The 16692-nt window shown below is 55.2% G+C and overlaps 5 protein-coding genes across 5 annotated transcripts; 1 reads left to right on the top strand and 4 right to left on the bottom strand.

Annotated features, from left to right (window-relative positions):
- Positions 1 to 1820: 1820 nt before the first annotated feature.
- MFIFM68171_05015 (uncharacterized protein) lies at positions 1821 to 2366 on the bottom strand (the record flags this gene model as incomplete). Its single annotated transcript, XM_071060435.1, has 2 exons — positions 1821 to 2209; positions 2339 to 2366. 2 exons carry the CDS (start codon positions 2364 to 2366, stop codon positions 1821 to 1823), a joined length of 417 nt encoding a protein of 138 aa, XP_070916536.1.
- A 2571-nt stretch (positions 2367 to 4937) lies between these two features.
- Positions 4938 to 6569, bottom strand: MFIFM68171_05014 (Itaconate transport protein; the record flags this gene model as incomplete). The annotated part of the gene is made up of 1 exon (XM_071060434.1): positions 4938 to 6569. The coding sequence occupies one exon, from the start codon at positions 6567 to 6569 to the stop codon at positions 4938 to 4940; it is 1632 nt and encodes a 543-aa protein (XP_070916535.1).
- A 430-nt stretch (positions 6570 to 6999) lies between these two features.
- MFIFM68171_05013 (YVTN repeat-like/Quino protein amine dehydrogenase) lies at positions 7000 to 12385 on the bottom strand (the record flags this gene model as incomplete). The annotated part of the gene is made up of 5 exons (XM_071060433.1): positions 7000 to 10865; positions 10924 to 11089; positions 11169 to 11456; positions 11692 to 11742; positions 11801 to 12385. 5 exons carry the CDS (start codon positions 12383 to 12385, stop codon positions 7000 to 7002), a joined length of 4956 nt encoding a protein of 1651 aa, XP_070916534.1.
- A 583-nt stretch (positions 12386 to 12968) lies between these two features.
- MFIFM68171_05012 (protein-ribulosamine 3-kinase) lies at positions 12969 to 14470 on the top strand (the record flags this gene model as incomplete). The annotated part of the gene is made up of 4 exons (XM_071060432.1): positions 12969 to 13218; positions 13280 to 13994; positions 14109 to 14279; positions 14338 to 14470. The coding sequence occupies 4 exons, from the start codon at positions 12969 to 12971 to the stop codon at positions 14468 to 14470; spliced, it is 1269 nt and encodes a 422-aa protein (XP_070916533.1).
- Positions 14471 to 14708: 238 nt separating this feature from the next.
- On the bottom strand, positions 14709 to 16488 carry HRT2 (Hairy/enhancer-of-split with YRPW motif protein 2; the record flags this gene model as incomplete). The annotated part of the gene is made up of 6 exons (XM_071060431.1): positions 14709 to 14939; positions 15044 to 15908; positions 15967 to 16083; positions 16143 to 16273; positions 16344 to 16414; positions 16467 to 16488. The coding sequence occupies 6 exons, from the start codon at positions 16486 to 16488 to the stop codon at positions 14709 to 14711; spliced, it is 1437 nt and encodes a 478-aa protein (XP_070916532.1).
- Positions 16489 to 16692: the final 204 nt, after the last annotated feature.

The raw sequence follows: 16692 nt of genomic DNA, 5'->3' as shown, positions 1-16692 counted from the left end.
CCTTTACCGCACTGGATGCTTAGTAGGGCCGATACTCGGAGGGCTACCGCCAGGATACTCGGTCTGTCGTTTCTAATAAATATAGCTTCCGAACAGGGGCACGGTCCCGAATCACTCCCGAGATGATCAAGAGATGCGACATTATATCGTTGAGTCTTGATGGCTAAAAAGTCGACTGCGACTTTCCGAATGACGATCGTACACACCGACTACCTGATCATGTCCACGCCTTGTCGACCACGAGCTGCCCAGCAACTGGGAAACTAACATTGCTTAATTATACCAACGACGTTGGCGGTTTGACAATAGGGAGCCGATTCCAGAAACAAGAATCGCGCGAAGTCCCCGCAATCGCGAGTGCAAAGGATCGGCATGGGAGACCGGCGTGGAGGTTTGTGGGGTTAATGCAAAAGGTGCTTTCGGATACGATCCGCATTTCCCCGGATGAGAGCCTGTCCCCTGGCTCGGGCAGGATGATAAGGCCAGAGTTGTTTGCTCCAGTGGCGTGTTGCTATCACCGCCCGCTATGTGTCACCGTCGACCCAGTCGACCGAAGCCATTTCCAGGCTTATCTGTTACTACGGTGGGCTATCCGTCATTCCATGGTCACAGTTAGTGGAAAGCTCCACGGATTCTGTCGTCGATTGAGCAAAGTTGTTGAGGTGGCCGACCGGATGACTAGCCATTCCAACCTGGCCGTCTGGCAGACACAAACGAAACATTAATCGGTTGCTTCCCGCCTTTTCCGCTCATGGTCTCTACCAATCCTTCGAGGCTGCCTTGATCTTGGGGTCCTGCGGTGTCTGAAATGGTATACCGTCTTCCCCACAGTCGAATTCTTTCCGCTGAAAATTGCAGTTTTATGGCCCAAACAACACATGGAGCCCGGTGGGTCTGATTTGCCGTTCGGGTTGCAATTCGGGGGATCAGGGCTTCGGACCGGGCAGGCCGGGGCATGCCGACTCCTGGCTTGATCACACTGGCCTCTGATCTCGTCACAGGAGCTGCTCCTCACGATGAGGCTAGGCCAGGAGACGAGCGCGCTAACCAGTCGTATGAGGAGGAGATGCCAAGAGATTTATCAGGCCGCTGTGTCCTCGTTTTCTCCATGAGCTGCACGTTGAGGAGAATCAATCACATCATTTGCATATAGCCGGTCACGCCGACGGCCAGGCAGAAAGCAAAGCAAACAAAGTGAAGTTTGTGCAGCTTAGAAAGCTCCGGACATGCCAGCCTTCCCTACTGCAGGGCACTACAACAGAAGCCCAATCAAACCTAGTCATGTTACACAAGAATGAAGAGAAAAGACAGGATAACTGACCAAGAAACGCCAAGGAAATGACGCCCTACACCCCGAAGCCCACTCCCAACTCCGGAGAAGTCTTTGGTAATCCCGTCCTGCGATGCTCGGCTGTAAGTCATAGCCTGTCTCCTGGCGCAGGGTCCTTATAGAAATTGGGGTTGCTCCTCGAACACGGGATGGAGTGTTGTCGAGAAAGACATGACAGAGGACCGAAATGGGAGATATCGGAATAAGAGCCAAAAAAAAAAAAAAAAAAAATGAAAGAAAGAAAGGAAGAAGAAGAAAAAGAAAGGCCGAGGGTAAGAGGCACACCAGACGGGCCGATGATGTCCAAGTCTCCCGAGGCCCCGGCTTGACCATTCATGGCCAGGCGCGTTTCCGAACAGTGCCTGGACGGCACGGTAAGACAACCTGGAACCATGTCACCCCACCCATTTTCCTCCCTTCAAGGCCACTGCCATCACAGCCATGACGGAGACAATTCTTTTTTTCCCCGCTTGCACCTCCCCGCTCCTCGCTACCGCCTCCTCCTCGACGAGGCCGAAGACGGCGCCGGATCCGCCCTGCACTCGGCGCAGCAGACGTGGTAGCAGAAGGTGTCGGGGCTGGTCCGCTGGCGGTGGCAGCACCAGCGGTACTCGTTGCCCTTACCGCCGCACTGGCAGCACCTCCAGCGGCCGCCGAGCTGCGCCAGGCGGCAGCCGCCCGACGAGCAGTCGGGCGAGACCAGGCAGCCGCCCGTCGCGCAGGGGTCGTTGTAGTCGACGTGCTGCTGCGCGGCCGTCTCGTCGAACTGCGGCGCGTCGCACGGCTGCGGCGAGCCGGTGAGGCTGTCGATGGTCGAGTTGGGGCAGTAGGTGTAGTGCACCACGATGTCGATCGGTCGGGGGCACGGGGGCAGGTGGTCTACTCGGTTGTCAGTGGTGGCCTTTGGTATTCTTTAGTTCTCCCAGTGGCATTTTTCTTTTATCCCTTGGGTCCCTTAAACGAGCAGCAACAGTAGGAGTAAAAGCAGTCTTGCTAAGTTGTACATACGGTGGTGAAGGTACTCGTAAGTACACATTCTGCAGTCTTTTCTTCGTTCCCTCTCTCGCTTTCCTGTTGTCGAAGGTGGAATGGGACAGGGCTTTGAAAGAACGTGGCTTTCCTCGCCTCGAATAGTTCCCTGGATTCGGAATGGTCCTAATCTTTCACTTGAGTTCGTTCTAAGAGTTTGGTACTGTTGTGTCGATGACCGTATTAGTCAACGCTGCGAGGCAAAGCGCTGATGTGTTTTAGACAGACTACGAATAGGAGATTATCATCCCGCACCTCCAACACTGGTACCAACGAGAAGAGTAAGCCCGTTGTCGAGGTTACCGTGACGAATCGGAAGTTGAGATGACGCCCGTGGACGACGGTCTTGGGGATTGCCGGACGAGTACCTGAACTCCACCGGATTTAAGCTGAAGGTAAGGGAGAACGAAGCTTAGGAAGGAAAAAGGAGAATGACAAAGCTGGTGATATCCGGCTATTCCACCACAGTCGGCAGCACATGCTTCCTTTTATACAAGCTCTGGTTCACTGGCGTACTAAAGGGGAGGAAGAGGAGGAGGGGCGATGACACTGGCCGAGGGGGTGGGCCATGGGAAAGCGAACACTGCTGGAGACTGTGTCACCATGCTGATGGCGTGTCCGCCTTCCCTTTTGGCTCAAGATGAACTCTAGCTAACGTATTAGCAACCGTCCATCGCGGTGGTTCTCCTGGTGGCTGTGGCCCCAAGCGCTCCGCGCCTTTAGAGTTAACTTGTTTGAAGACGAGCAACAAGAGCCGCGCCGAGACAGAATGTTCAAGAAGCGGAAGTCTCAGCCACGACGACGGTCCGAACTGTCTCGTCCGAACACCGGCCTGGATGATCCACGGCCATTATCCGACCCCAGCGGCGGCACATCATTTGATAACCACCGACGCGCGTGGTGTCTCGATCACCCGTGCACCTCTATTCGGCCCAGGGCATGACAGGAACGTTGTTAGTGGTGGACGCGTGGTCGAGACAAGCGTGACACAGAGCTGAGACACGACAGACTCTCACCCCCACGAGGCACAGATCGAACCCTATCGACATGGTCGTTCCCAAATGAGTTAGGAAAAAGCTTGTTATCGGCATCTGCCGGCTGCTCTGACAGCGGGGTCAATCCATGTTGGTTCAGGTTTGCCGCGGCTCATCCCCCTGTCGCCGCTCCGAAGACCCGGGTCCGATGCCGATTCGGTCTCTATTCATTGACCTCGGAGATTTTTTAGACGGATGAATTCTAATAATACTCTTGTGGCAGCTAGCGCGATCGTCCGAAATGGGGTGAGTATCAAATCCATCATCTCACCCACTTACACCCGCCGCATCCACACTTTGAAGCCCCAAAGCGATTGTATCGGCCGGAAGGGGAAAAAAAAAAAAAAAAAAAAAGGATGCGACGCAGGGGAATTTGGATCCAGACCTTCTCGAAGCGCAGATCTGCACTGCCACTCTCTTCCAGAATCACTGCATGGTGTGTTGACGAGAGAGTGAAAGAGCGTTAACAGGCCCCTGGTTTGCAGGGCCTGTTATTGGACGGATAATGGCTTCTCACGCAAGGCCAGATCCGCTCTTGAGGCTGTGAGGTGTCGACTCGATGTCTCGTGTCCTGACAGCAATGGTGTCAAGCCCAGTGGGAGTGTAAGAAGAACCCCAGAAAAAGAACCCCTCAGCCAGACCCCGGGGCAGCTGTGTGGATCTTACACATCACAGCCACCCCCATGGTCCCTTGTCCCGTCGCAAAGTCTTGGTTAGAGATCTGAAGATCTACGCCAAGCGGGACTGCACAGACCAGATCTACCAGACATGCAGCCCGCATCCCCTTCCCGCAATCCCCTTCTGCATCGTCATTATCAGTTTATCACCCGCACCCCCGCTGCCGGCGATCACGGGCGGAACGTGGCAACTTCTAAAAAAAGCAATCGCCGGCATGACCAACAGCAAAGTAGCAAGTTGTCGAGGTGAGCATGACCGACTGACGCCGCTGGAGTTTGAATTACCGCGTTTGAGATGGTATGGCATATGAACAGCCTGGCTGCCGGAGCGCAGCTTGAGGCTCTGAACGAGGAGACTCGCTCGGTTTGGCCGGGGGTGGTGATGACAGCTGAAACGTTCTGCTGTGATGGCGCCATGCGGTCGAAGCTTGTTCTGGAAAGGTAAAGCGGAGACCTGCCAACCCCGCTCTCCCTGGCCTCCTCACAGAGGATCGCATGCCCGGCGTGCGGCCTTGATCGCCTTGCAGTCTGCCATGGGCCTTGATACGTTACCCGTCGTCTCAGAGCGTGGCATCGGCGGGAAGTGGAACTCAGGGATGCCGCTTCTTTGGCCATGGGGGCGACGGTGGGGAAGGAAGATCCCCCCCGGTTGCATTTTCTACTCGAATTCTAGAACCTATCGTTGTCCGAGACGCTCTCCAATCTTGTGCCTTTGTTGTAAATCATTTTCCTCTGGTGTGTTGATCGGTATATCGCTTGCTAGGGTCCTTGAGTTCTTGATTAATCTTGAAGAACCTGCCGCGGCCTATCTACACTCAGGCCAAACCTTTGATAGACCACAGCCTCCAAGATGCTCTTCATCGCCGCTTAATTTAGCCTCGCTCGTCGCCAATCCATGCCCTTAACTTGGCTGATGACAACCGAAGCGGCGCCAGTGAGACCGAGGAACAGTGAAAACATGGTGAAGTACCAGCCGCGGCCGACAGCATCCACTAGAGGCTGCAAGACGGCTGCCGAGGCAGCGCTGAGTCCGCACCTCATAAGCTGTCCCGACGCATATGCAGAACTTGACGTGTCCGGAAATATGTCGACCAGGAGAACACTTGCCGTGTGGCTCAACAGCGTCGACAGCGCGCAGGCGAAGAACTGCAACACAATCGGCACCGCGGGATGAACGTGAAACCACACGGCCCAGCCGTATCCAATGACGACGGCTATCTCGAGGAAGACAAAGATGAGGTAGTGGCGATACCTAGCCGCCTCTATGGGGAATTCGCATAGGTCATGTCTCTTATTCAGCTTGACTCCGGGTTCGAAGCCATGCCTCCTCGCAGTGGCGGCGTAGTTCTGGTCCACGAGCTTGCCGGCAATGATGCCCCCAATCGTCATACCGGCCAGCCCAGGCAAAAAGACCAGGCCAATCTCGAGCTCGTTGTAGCCGTAAATTTCGTCAAATATGACGGGGATGGCGACCTGGAAGGTATAGTAAACCGTGTATGACGAAGCCACCATCCACAGCACCGCGAACGCGTCCTTGTGGAGGATAAACCGGAACGACGCGACCGCGTTCCGAACCCTCCACTTTGTAAGCCCCCTATGCTCATCCTCGACGATCATTTTCTCCCTCGCACCCCTCCCCTTATCCCCGCCTCTCCTCTTTCCTAGACCACCCACGACCAACTCCCACCACGGCCTCCTCACCCACCCCTTCGCCCACCCTCCCCCCCTCTCCCCCCTCCGCCGCCGTCCCGCCAACGTCTCGGGCAGGGTCCCCCCAACCCCAACCAGCACCACGACCGCCACCACCAGCAGCGCCAGAAACACCCACTCGACCCCGGCAGTCGCGAGCGCCACCGCCCCGCCCACCGCGGGCCCCACCGCCGACAGCCCGTTACAAAACGACATCATGGGCCCCAACATGGCGCCCCTCTCAGCGAGCGGTGCGACGTCGGCGACGATCCCGTACGCGATAGCCGGCGTCGGCGAGCCGCCGACGCTCTGCAGCACCCGCAGCGTCAGCAGTGCCGCGTAGGAGGATGACGACGCGGCACCAGCAGTGGCGTTGCGGGAGACGACGGCCAGCCCCAAGCTGGCGGCGGCGTACAGGGCGACGAGGGCGAGCAGCACGGGGCGGCGGCCCAGCGAGTCGGCGAGCGAGGCGAACAGGGCCGGGGCCAGGGCCTGCGCGACGGCGTAGGCTGTCACCGTCAGGTTGATGGACTGGAGCGGGACCGAGAAGTGGCGGGTGAGCAGGGGGATGAGTGGGAAGTAGATTGTTGCAGTGAGGGTAGAGAGGGTGATGGTGAAGCCGAGGAGGTAGGTGAGGTACGTGCGTGTCGATTTGGAAAAGGGGGGGTGAGGGTCGGGTTGTTGTGGTTCATGGTTGGGACTTTGATTTTTGAGCTCGTCGGGCGGTGGTGATAACGATGTGGGTTTTTCAGCTGGTGCCTGTGATATGAGCAGGTCTGGTGGTGGGTTTGTTTCGGGCTGGGTCGACATGTTATTGCTGGTGCGGAAAGTGGCCAAACAATTTGGAGGATGGCAGGAATTGGCGGGGAAGCTCACAAGATTGACTAATGACAAAATCTCCCAGGCGTGATTCTCACGCTTCCGAAGTTCCGGATGACGGACCCACGTGATGACAGGGAGCCAGGGATCGACTCCAAGTTCAAGGGTCGAATCACACGCGCATTTGCAGGTATTCAAGTAGCCGTATTGTAGAATTGAAGTCTTACTCTGTCCATCGGACTAGCCCATCACCATACAGCTCGAGCTTGCTGCTGAGATATAATCGGTTGATTCATGAATTCGTGACTGGTATCTAAGTAGAACATATCCTACCCTCTCAATCATCGGCACCATACGCCTGCAACAACCCATCACTATTTATCGTCTATATCCGATTGCCTTCAAGAAAAACAATGAAATGCTATTTCCGGAGTCTCGCAGCTTGAACGGTGACTACTTCCCCATTCCGAGGGCAGAGTAACGTCCCGTCTGGCGTGACAGTGCAGAGGCGGGTTTCGCTCGTGGTCACCCAATCTCCTGGAAGAAAGTAGTGCTGTTCAACTTCTGATCCTTTCGTCCCTTCGGTCCGGACCGTCTCTCCCGCCGCTGGCGGCAACCTCCAAGTACAAATCCAGCGGTCGATGTGAAGAAAGACGAGTCTTCTCCGCGAGAGAACGGCAAGCGGCTCGCGTATCTGTGACGAGATGTCCGGTGCGAGAGCCGTGTATGGTAAAATCATTTCCTCGTTCTCTTGATTTGCTCTCCCATGAGAACCGGCTTCACGTAACCGCAGCTCGTCGATGTTGAACATCAAATATTGGCGTTCAACTTGGCCCGACGAGCTTGGGGATAAGATTTCCAGTAAAATCTCAGGACAGTCCATGTGGGTGATGAGCCTTCCAAGTGTTTCGGTGTCTTTTTGAAAGCTTCCCGTGCGTCCGTACGCCGAAGGCGAGGATATTGAAATTGTCGACGATCTCACAAGACGTGGTGGAAAGAATGTGTGAACCTCTTTCTCACAGAGATCGGTCCAGCTGACAATGTGCACCTTGTTGTTTCCAAACCCAAGGAGCAGATCCGGTCTTGTCGGATGGCAAGCCCATTTCACCTTGAGTTTTGTAGTCCTCGATTCCGGGGTTGACTCGGTCAGCGTTTTCGATTCCATGTCGATTAAGAAAAGTCTTTCCGGTGTGGCGGCGAAGAGCGTGCCGCCAGTTGGGTGGAAGATTAACTGGCTGATATTGCCACGGTCTGGCGGGATAACAAGATCAAACTCGTGCGAGACCTGCCAAGTATTTCGCTGGCCACCGGATCTTGTAATCTTCTTAATTGCGAGTCTCCCGCTCAGGTCTGCAAGTGCGACGAACTTCCCATCTCCACTCCAGACCACCTGCTCGATTGGCATGAAGCTGGCAAGTCTTTCTAGCTCGCATACCTTGCCACGACCGGCTTCACACAGGGTCGCTACCCCGTTCTCGGTGCCATAGCAGTATAGAGGGCCAAACGACTGGCCTGAGAGTGTGACAACATTGTCAACCATGGCAAAGTGATGCTCTGGGAGCAGCGAACCCTTGGCAATGCTTTCTGTCTCGCTACTGGCATCACTGCTGCTGTTGTCCGGACAATCGGCGAGCCGGAGCAGTGTGTTGGGTTCCCACACGTTGCCATACAACCCTCTTATATCGTAGAGTCGCCTTGAATCGGTACTGAATGCGAGTTGCAGGACAGGGTCCTGTGATGAAAGCTGGTAAAGCTTTGAGAAGTCGGCCGTTGCATAAATCTTGATGGCACCAACTCCATCGCCAGTGGCTACGAGGGAGCCATCCGAGCTGACGGCGAGGCAATCCCCGCCACTTTGTACGGTGGCAGTGGTCTCCTCCTCATGCGGATCCCATCGAAACAACAAGCCTACCAAAGTTAGACCGAATACCTCGCCGCTGAGCGGATGCCAGGCCAGCCGGAAAACCTCTCCCCACGTATGGTCCTCAACTGTCATGTTCGTTTCGTCTAAACGCACATGGCATTGTCCTAGTAGCATGGGCGGTTCCAACTCCCAAACTGTGAGGGGATGGTTTCGATAACCAAAGGCAACCATGGTTCCATCTGGACTGAGAGCGGAGCAGATCGGGAAGTTGACGATGGTATCCCCAAGGCTTTCCTCATCAATCTGGGTCAGCAGTTTCCACTGCTGGGCGGAGTCATCGTCGAGGGAGCAACTTCTGATGCATCTATCCTCGCCACAGACAATAAGCGTGTTATGTTCCTCGGCAAAATGAATGCTGTGAGGCCGCGGACGTTTGGCTGGGTTCTTGATCGTCTTGAGGCAATCTCCGGTGGCTGCATCCCATACCTTTGTAGTGGCAAAGCCGTAGCTGACGATCGTATCGCCCAGTTTGTTGGGTTGAATGGCCAGGACACGTTCAGGATGCGTGATGCGTCTCTGTTCCTCGAATGTCGTCGAATTGTACAGGATGATCTGGCTGGTCTTCCCGCTGATGCTGAGGATTGCGATGCGACTGCCCGCGCCAATCATGGAGGATGCGACAGCGCCCTGAGACATGGAAAAGCGGGCAAGGCAGTCATCCCAACTGGAGGTAGTAAAACCGGAAACTTGCAGGGCTCGACTCTCCTTACGACCGAACTGCTGGTAGATGACAGAATCCCGAGGACAAAAGGGGGGGATCAGTTTGTAGATGGAATCGGGGTATCTCCTCAGATTGCTACCAAATTTTCCAAGGATCTTGACGAGATCGGTAGCCCACCCCTCGAAGAGGGCTGCTGCCTGCCGGCTCGCGACAGACTCGTTATTCCTTCGTTGCAGCTTGGATGAGATGTCGGCCAAGTGCCGGGAAGTAACAACCAAGGCCCTGAGTTCCTTCGACTGGGCAGCGACATAGATCCACGTGAGAATGTGGGCGCTTTTAAGAAAGCCTACCACGGTATCCAAGAGTTCTGAGCTCGTAAGGACCGAAGAGAGAGCCAGATGGTGAGGCCATGCTGTCGTGGCGTAGTTGACAAGAGCCGGCGGTCGGCCGCGGCTGATCTGGCCTCGCAATGTTGGATCTGTCAGCCGAGCTATACAGCGCTTGAGAAGCATGTCGTTGGTTGACTTGACATTGATAGCTAATGGCCGGTGCTTTTCGGCTCCGCGTGTGAGATATTCCCGAGCTGTTTCGTGGATCATGGCCGCCTTGCCCTCGTGGTCCACTGTAATGAATCCGCCACAGACGTCGGCGATAGTCTTGTGGATATCTAACATGCCATCGTTCCCCAGGGCGTCACTAAGTTCCTCGACACTCAGCAACCGCCGGGCGCATGTGGCCCAACCCAGAATCGTTTGGCCGAGCTTCCGATTTGCATCCGATGCAGCCTCGACGGATAGCGCCATCCTGTCGTACAAGGCCTCCATCCCCGATGGCAACTCCATCAGGGCATTCTCAACATCCAGCCGCGTGTGGCAAGAGTTGATTTTCTGAACTGCCAGATGGACCCAGAGGAAATTCCCCTTTGCTCGGTTGAGGAGCTGATTTGTGACCTGCTCCTGGTATTCGGAATCGCCGCCGATATCCAATTCGTGGTCGACATAAGCCCGGAGGTCAGTTGGATTGCCTTCAATGCGGATGGTCTCCATGTGGACTTGCTTTGCAAGTTTCTGAAAAGCCGATGAGATCTCGTGCGTGCTTCTACTGACAACCAGAACGCGGATGGGTAGCGATGCGAGGTGCAAATCTGCCAAGAGTTTGATCACAGATGCAGGCCGGTCTGCCTCGTCGACGCCGTCGATGACCAGATATAGAGGCCGGGAAAGATCGTCTAGTTTGAACAGAGCCTGCTTAAATAACCATTGCCATATGTTGCGATAATCGGCAGTCTTGACATCTGTTGCAGCAGCCTCTAGTTGCCGGATTTTATCTGCGTAGGCCGGTGTCGACTTGGCCAGTTGACATGCCAATGATCGCAACATCATGCTTATCCCACGCTTTTCCTGGGACATGAATCTGATGAAGAAGTAATGGCAAGGCAGCCCCAACTGGACAAGGTGGTCGATGAGAAATGACGACAGGATCGACTTTCCGCCGCCGGCATTGCCGTGAACCCATAGGACTCTCGGCTTCGACCGAACGTCGTTCAGCCACTCCTCAAACGTCTCGTGCTTGAGGATCCAGGTGCATGTCCCAGGCGTCCAGCGGTCGTGGAAGAAGTTGTAATCTGCGTCGGGGGATTCGGAAAGTGCAAAGTATTCAGCGAAATCAACTACTGAGGAGTTCTCTGGGACAGCTCCTGATCCTGAGAGACGATGGTCAGATTCGTTGGTAAGAGGGATGGGAGGGAAATGATAACAGACCGTCGGGATTGACTTTCCCAATCAAACTCTTCAACACATTTCGCACCGTGATATAGCGGGGATCAACTGGACTGGCGTATTTGCACACGTTGTGGTGGTCGGCATCCAGGGGTTTCGAGATCTCGCCCGGATAACCAAGAACAGATGAATCCTTTTCCAGGACCATCTAGCGAGCGCCTAGTATTAGATGGAATCTTTACGGCGAAAACGGGAGAAAAAAAAAAAAAAAAAAAGCGATAGCTTACGATCTGAGTCTTTCCGACGACGGTTGTCGGGCGGGTCTCGTAGAACGAGACGATCTCCAGTTTTGGGGCAACATGTCTGAATTGCTCGTTGAGCTTCTGAAGAGAATGGGAGCCGGCTGCGAGCTCAGAGATAAACTGCCTTGGACTAGCGCCGAACGAAACCTGCAAGATACGATTAAGCGTCTCGGCCAGGTTGGTACCGCGGTGTGGCGTGGAGAGGAAAATGATGGACGAAACTGCCTTGATGATTGATTGGTACGCGGGATCGTGCTGCCCTTGCATATAGGCCTAGAGGATCAGATATCAAAGGTCAGTTCCGACGCCTAAAGGTAGAGTACTGGACTTCAGTGCCTTCCCGGTCTTTGAGTGTCTGAGGGAAGAGGCTGAATATGCGATTGTAGTCATCGAGATTCGAGGTAGCTGTGAATTACGCGTAGAGAGCACTCCGTCGCAACCGAGGAGACTTTCAGGTCCGCACTCTCTCGGAGGTAACTCTGGCGGTTGCTCGCTCAATGTAACTCACCTCTTTGACAATCAACCCTCCCATAGAATGGACGATGAAAATGATGGGACGCTGTCTCCGAGTAAGGACCAATTGCATACCAGATCTGACAGCGCTGGGTTACACTCACCTGACCCATTCTCAGCTCCTCTAATTCAGGCACAGAGTCATCTTGGGAATACTTCATCTCGTACAAGAGCTCCTTGGCAAAGTCGAGGACCGACATCATCTTGTTTTTCCCGGCTCCGCGAAAGTTGGCGTTATACCCGAACGTAAGGATTCTTGCTTCATTGATGTCTGGTTCGAGAGGCAGGAACTTCAAAGGCCAGAACAACTCAAGGTCTCGATTATAAGACCATGTCTTTTGGCTGCTTCCTCCCAAGCCGTGGACAAAGACGACGTCAACCCTTCGTTCTCCGACAGGCCGATGGACCACTTTCAGGCCCAGGGGGTCTTGCCCAGACGGCTCCGTCTCCCGGTGCGAGATTGCTGTTGCATGTCGCGCGAGTGAGGGGCCGGTCACAGCGCCTGTCGTCTGGCGACCTATGGAACCGTCATTGCTGGTGGCCGATCGTCCACTCGGCGATGGATCCCGGGACGTGGCTGAATCCTGACTGGAATTCGGCGCGAGGTGGGCTTGCTCCGGTACACCATCCTGTTTATTCGTGTACTTCCTCCGGAAACTGAATGGTTTTTTAAACTGAAAACCGTGCATCAATTGTGATCAGCATCTAGAATATTGGGATACGGTGTTGGCGCGACGAACCATGGCTGCTCTGCATGCAGATCTGAACGTTGACACGTTGCATGGGGTTCCTGCTGTTGGGCGTTGGCGCCCGTGAGGGGAAAGGTTTAATTACCAATACTGGGTTGGCTGCACACAGCGCTGAGCTGGAAGAACGAGGATGGACGCAGGAACACCAACAGTCACCGGACGCGGTGGGAGGCGGGCATCACCAATTCTCCATTGTTCCCCGCAGCCTTGCCCGGGCTTAACCCTTAACCCCTCGGGTTGGACCGAGCCGCAGCCAAGCATGTATTAGTGCGGGCCCGGATCACTGCCGCTGTGGTCAATTGGTGCGGCGCTGCAGGTTGCAGGACCTATCACGTCTTGTTTGGACACGCGCGCTTACCGGTCGCCTGCTTTCTAGCCTGACCAGGGTAGGTGGCACTGGGGGCCAAGAGCCTTGCGAGGAGTCGAGGACTCTCTTGCGTGCTCAAAAGAGGAGAACAGAGCCGTCCTTTCGTTCCCAGTTACTAGTACTTATCGAGGATTGAAGCGAATCGTAGACAGTACTATGGAGACTGGGTCGGCTGTGGCAGTCCCTAGGACCCTCCTGCCTCACTCTGATATCTTGGGATCCCAACATTCTGAGCGGCTTTCCAACCACTCTCAGGCTCCCCATGCCGCAGGCGATGACTCGGAAGATAAAGCCGGCACCTACTCGGCCAAATCGCAGCTGGAGGAAACAGCTGAACCCATGACAATCAAGCAGATCCTTGCCAGTCTCGATGGAGTGTTCCCGATGGACCAAGCTGTCATCGATGGTCAGAAAACCCCGCCATCTATGACATGCTCTTGCTGACTGATTGCTGCCCGAGCTTATAGCCCTTCCGTCAGGAAGCACTTTTGTCTCGGTCGAGCATTTTGGAACCAGCGCCTGGACTATTACCGGAAAGATTACCGCGCTCGGTCCAGATGGATCAGACGAGTACTACTTTGTGAAGATTGCCTATGGAGAGACTGGAAGGATCATGCTTGGAGGCGAGTACGAATCCTCCAAGATTGTCTACGACACCATGGCAGACTTCATCCCGAAACCTTTCGGGTACGGCAGGTACCATAACACACGGGGACCCGAAACCTACTTCTATCTCTCAGAGTTCGTTTACATGGATGTGACCACACCACCGGAGCCTGCCGAGTTCACCAGCAGGCTTGCTAACTTGCACAAGACAAGCAAGTCACCTACCGGCATGTTCGGGTTCCATGTCCAGACGTGTGACGGTGACAGAGCTCACGTCGTTGACTGGCATGAGAGCTGGGCTGTTTTTTACAAGAACTTGTTCTTGGGCGTGTGCAAGCTTGACATCAAGCGCAACGGGCCATGGCCAGAATATGAGCGTGCCATTGACCAGATGGCCCAGAGAGTGATTCCGCGCCTCCTGGAACCTCTACAAGCCAACGGACGGCAGCTCAAGCCATGCATCATCCATGGCGACCTCTGGGAAGGAAACATGGGCATCAATATGGAGACCGGAGACAGCCTACTTTTCGATGTCGGCTCATACTTTGCCCACAACGAGATGGAATTGGGGCACTGGTGAGTGGCTCTCAGTTCAGGGTTGTGTCGCAACCGGCAATACCCGGCCCGCTATCAATGAAGGGCAAACCACACTTGAAAACACGAAAGAAACTGAAAACCCCCGGGGAACAGGAGATGTGAATTCAGCTCAGTCTTCAGATCAAAGGTGTACACGCAACACTACTTACGGCATTACCCAGCCGCCGAGCCAGCCGCCGAGTTTGATGATCGCAACCGGTTGTATAGCCTGAAGGGAGCCATCAACTATTCTGCTGGACACCCGGGCAGCTCCCTGAGAACGACGTCAGTGCTAGGTATTTCCCTGCTCTATCGGATGTGCTAATTGACACGTGCAATCAAGTGCCTATAACAACATGTGCTACTTGATCGAGAAGTATGCGCCTATCGATGGAATCGACAAGTACGACCCCTCGATCGACCCTTCGCTCACTGGTGCCTGCATTGTGCCTCACTTGGCGGACGGTCTCATTTGAGCGCCGAGAAGCTAGAGTGGTATAAGATCGATAGAGTTGCATGACGGCTCCTTTGAAACGGAAAGGGTTTGGCGAGTACCACTCCGATCATTTGACGGTGGTTTGATGATGATTGGATATACTGTCGCGGAAGTTATTCCTCTGTTTTAGGATCTAGACCTTTTGGATACAATGAACAACGCCTCCGCTAGTCTTCTTCCCGGTCTAGAACATGGGCTCAACATTCAAAATGCCACCCTCACAGCCCTTTGGAGAACGATACAACTGCCCACTTGCCATTCCAAGCCCATTTACGAGCACCTGAATCGCCGCCTCCCCCTTCCATCTGCCTCAGCTTCTCGTCCTCACCAGGCTTCAACCCCACCACTACATCCGCCTTGCACGTCCTCAATGCCAGCACGTTGATCCCAGATCCGGGACCCAGCGGCCCAATGGCCTCAGTAAACGGTGTCGTTGGATCCCAGCTCGCCTATTCCCGTCAGTCAAACAGTTTCAGCAGGTAGGGAGGATAGAAATAGGAAAGAACTCAAAAAACAAAAAAAAAAAAAAAAAAAAAAAAAAAAATTAACTCACATCCCCCGTCAACTTCCTATAATTTAGATCCCCCTTAAAAGCCACCACTTCGCTCCCGCGAAAATCCTCCACAACCTCCTTCGCCTCTACAGGCAGCCGCCAGTAGCTGCCGGGGCTTGTCCACACCCGGTTCGGCCTGAGGACGAGCATCCCCTCGGCGTGGAACCGGCTCCACTCGGCGAACAAGAACCCCAGCTCCTCCACCTCCTCGTCGCTCAGCTTCGGCGGCGTGATGCCATGCAGCTGGTCCTCCTCGGTAGGCGTCTCGTAGAACCCCCTGGGATCCGCCAGCGCGTTCAGCAGCGAGGCGAAGTCCGCCGGCAGCACGTCCGACACGAACCAGGGGATCGACTTGGGGTGCAGCACCACCGTCGTGGCCAAGCCCGACGAGAGCAGGTAGCCGGCCAGGACCAGGTCGACGTAGAGCTCGAAGCCGGCGTTGTCGAGGACGATGTCGACGCGGCGGTCGCGCTTCTTGGGGGCGTCGCTGCCGCCGTTGTCGTTCCGGGCGGCGACGAGGTGGTCGTAGACCTTGTCGAGGTCGTTGACGAGGATGTTCTTCTCGGCGGCGCGCCGCGCCTCGGAGCCCTGGAGCTTCTGGATGTCCTCGTACGTGAGGCTGGTGAGCAGCGAGAGGTCGGTCGCGTTGCCCCAGAGGCAGACCTCGAACATCTCGGCGAAGAGGAGCTTGTCGGCTTCCGCGTCGTGCGGCTGGGCCGAGCGCATCTGCGTGACCAGGTCCTTGTAGCGCGCGGCGAGCTCCAGGACGGCAGCCCGGGAGGAGCGGAACGTCTTGATCTTTTGCCGGGCGAAGACGTCGTAGCTTTTCCAGTGCTGGGAGAGGGCGAAGGAGGTGCTGATACGGCTGGAGGCAGGCGTGGGAGATTAGTAGTGGTGGAAGGGAAGGACGGGTAGGAACGCACCGAAAAAGGTAGCACTCGGTGAAGAGCCAGGGCGCCTTGAGCCATGTGGGATTCCCGAGTTGTTCGAGCTCCTTGTTATACATGGCAACATCGGCATAGCCATCGTCTCGAATTGGCCTGTATCCGCACCCTTTTTAGAAAATGTACGCTATCCAATAATCTGTCAGGAAACAAACGTCAACGGCCGGTCGTGCTGCACCTCGTACTTGAGCCGGGCGAGCTCCTCGACGATCTTCTTGCCCTCTTCCCGCTTGGTCGCGTCGTCGCAAGCGGCTACGGAGCGGTAGGCATCATCAATCGCTTGCGTCTACAGAGAAAGAGGCTTAGTAGGCTGCTGCATAGCGGACAGGCCAAGAGAGTAAAGAGTAAAGACTCACAATGATTATGGGCCATCGCTCGCGGGCGGTCGGGTAGGCGAACGATTTCGGGTCGCCCGTCGAGTACTGTGCTGCAGCAATTGCGGTTAGCTTTTGATGCGAATGGGAAGCAGGAATGCGTACGGATCTTGGGATCCAATTCCATCTTTGCGGAATTCGGTTACGATTTCGCGACTTCGTTCCAGCTAACCGTTGGACGAAAGGCGAGGCAAGGTCGAACCTGGGCATGTTATCATGGCGGGGTAGCTTTGGAGGGGTTCCCGTCAGTGGATAGCGATTTCGGGCTCGGCGGACGATACCCCGGCAGTTGTCCTGTCCTGTCCTTTTACACGTGGGTGGCTCAACATCC

The sequence above is a fragment of the Madurella fahalii genome (assembly GCF_045866475.1).
Source record: "Madurella fahalii IFM 68171 DNA, scaffold_2, whole genome shotgun sequence".
Classification (NCBI taxonomy): domain Eukaryota; kingdom Fungi; phylum Ascomycota; class Sordariomycetes; order Sordariales; genus Madurella; species Madurella fahalii.
The sequence above is the reverse complement of the archived record's forward strand: the minus strand, read 5'-3'. Positions and strand labels throughout refer to the sequence as shown.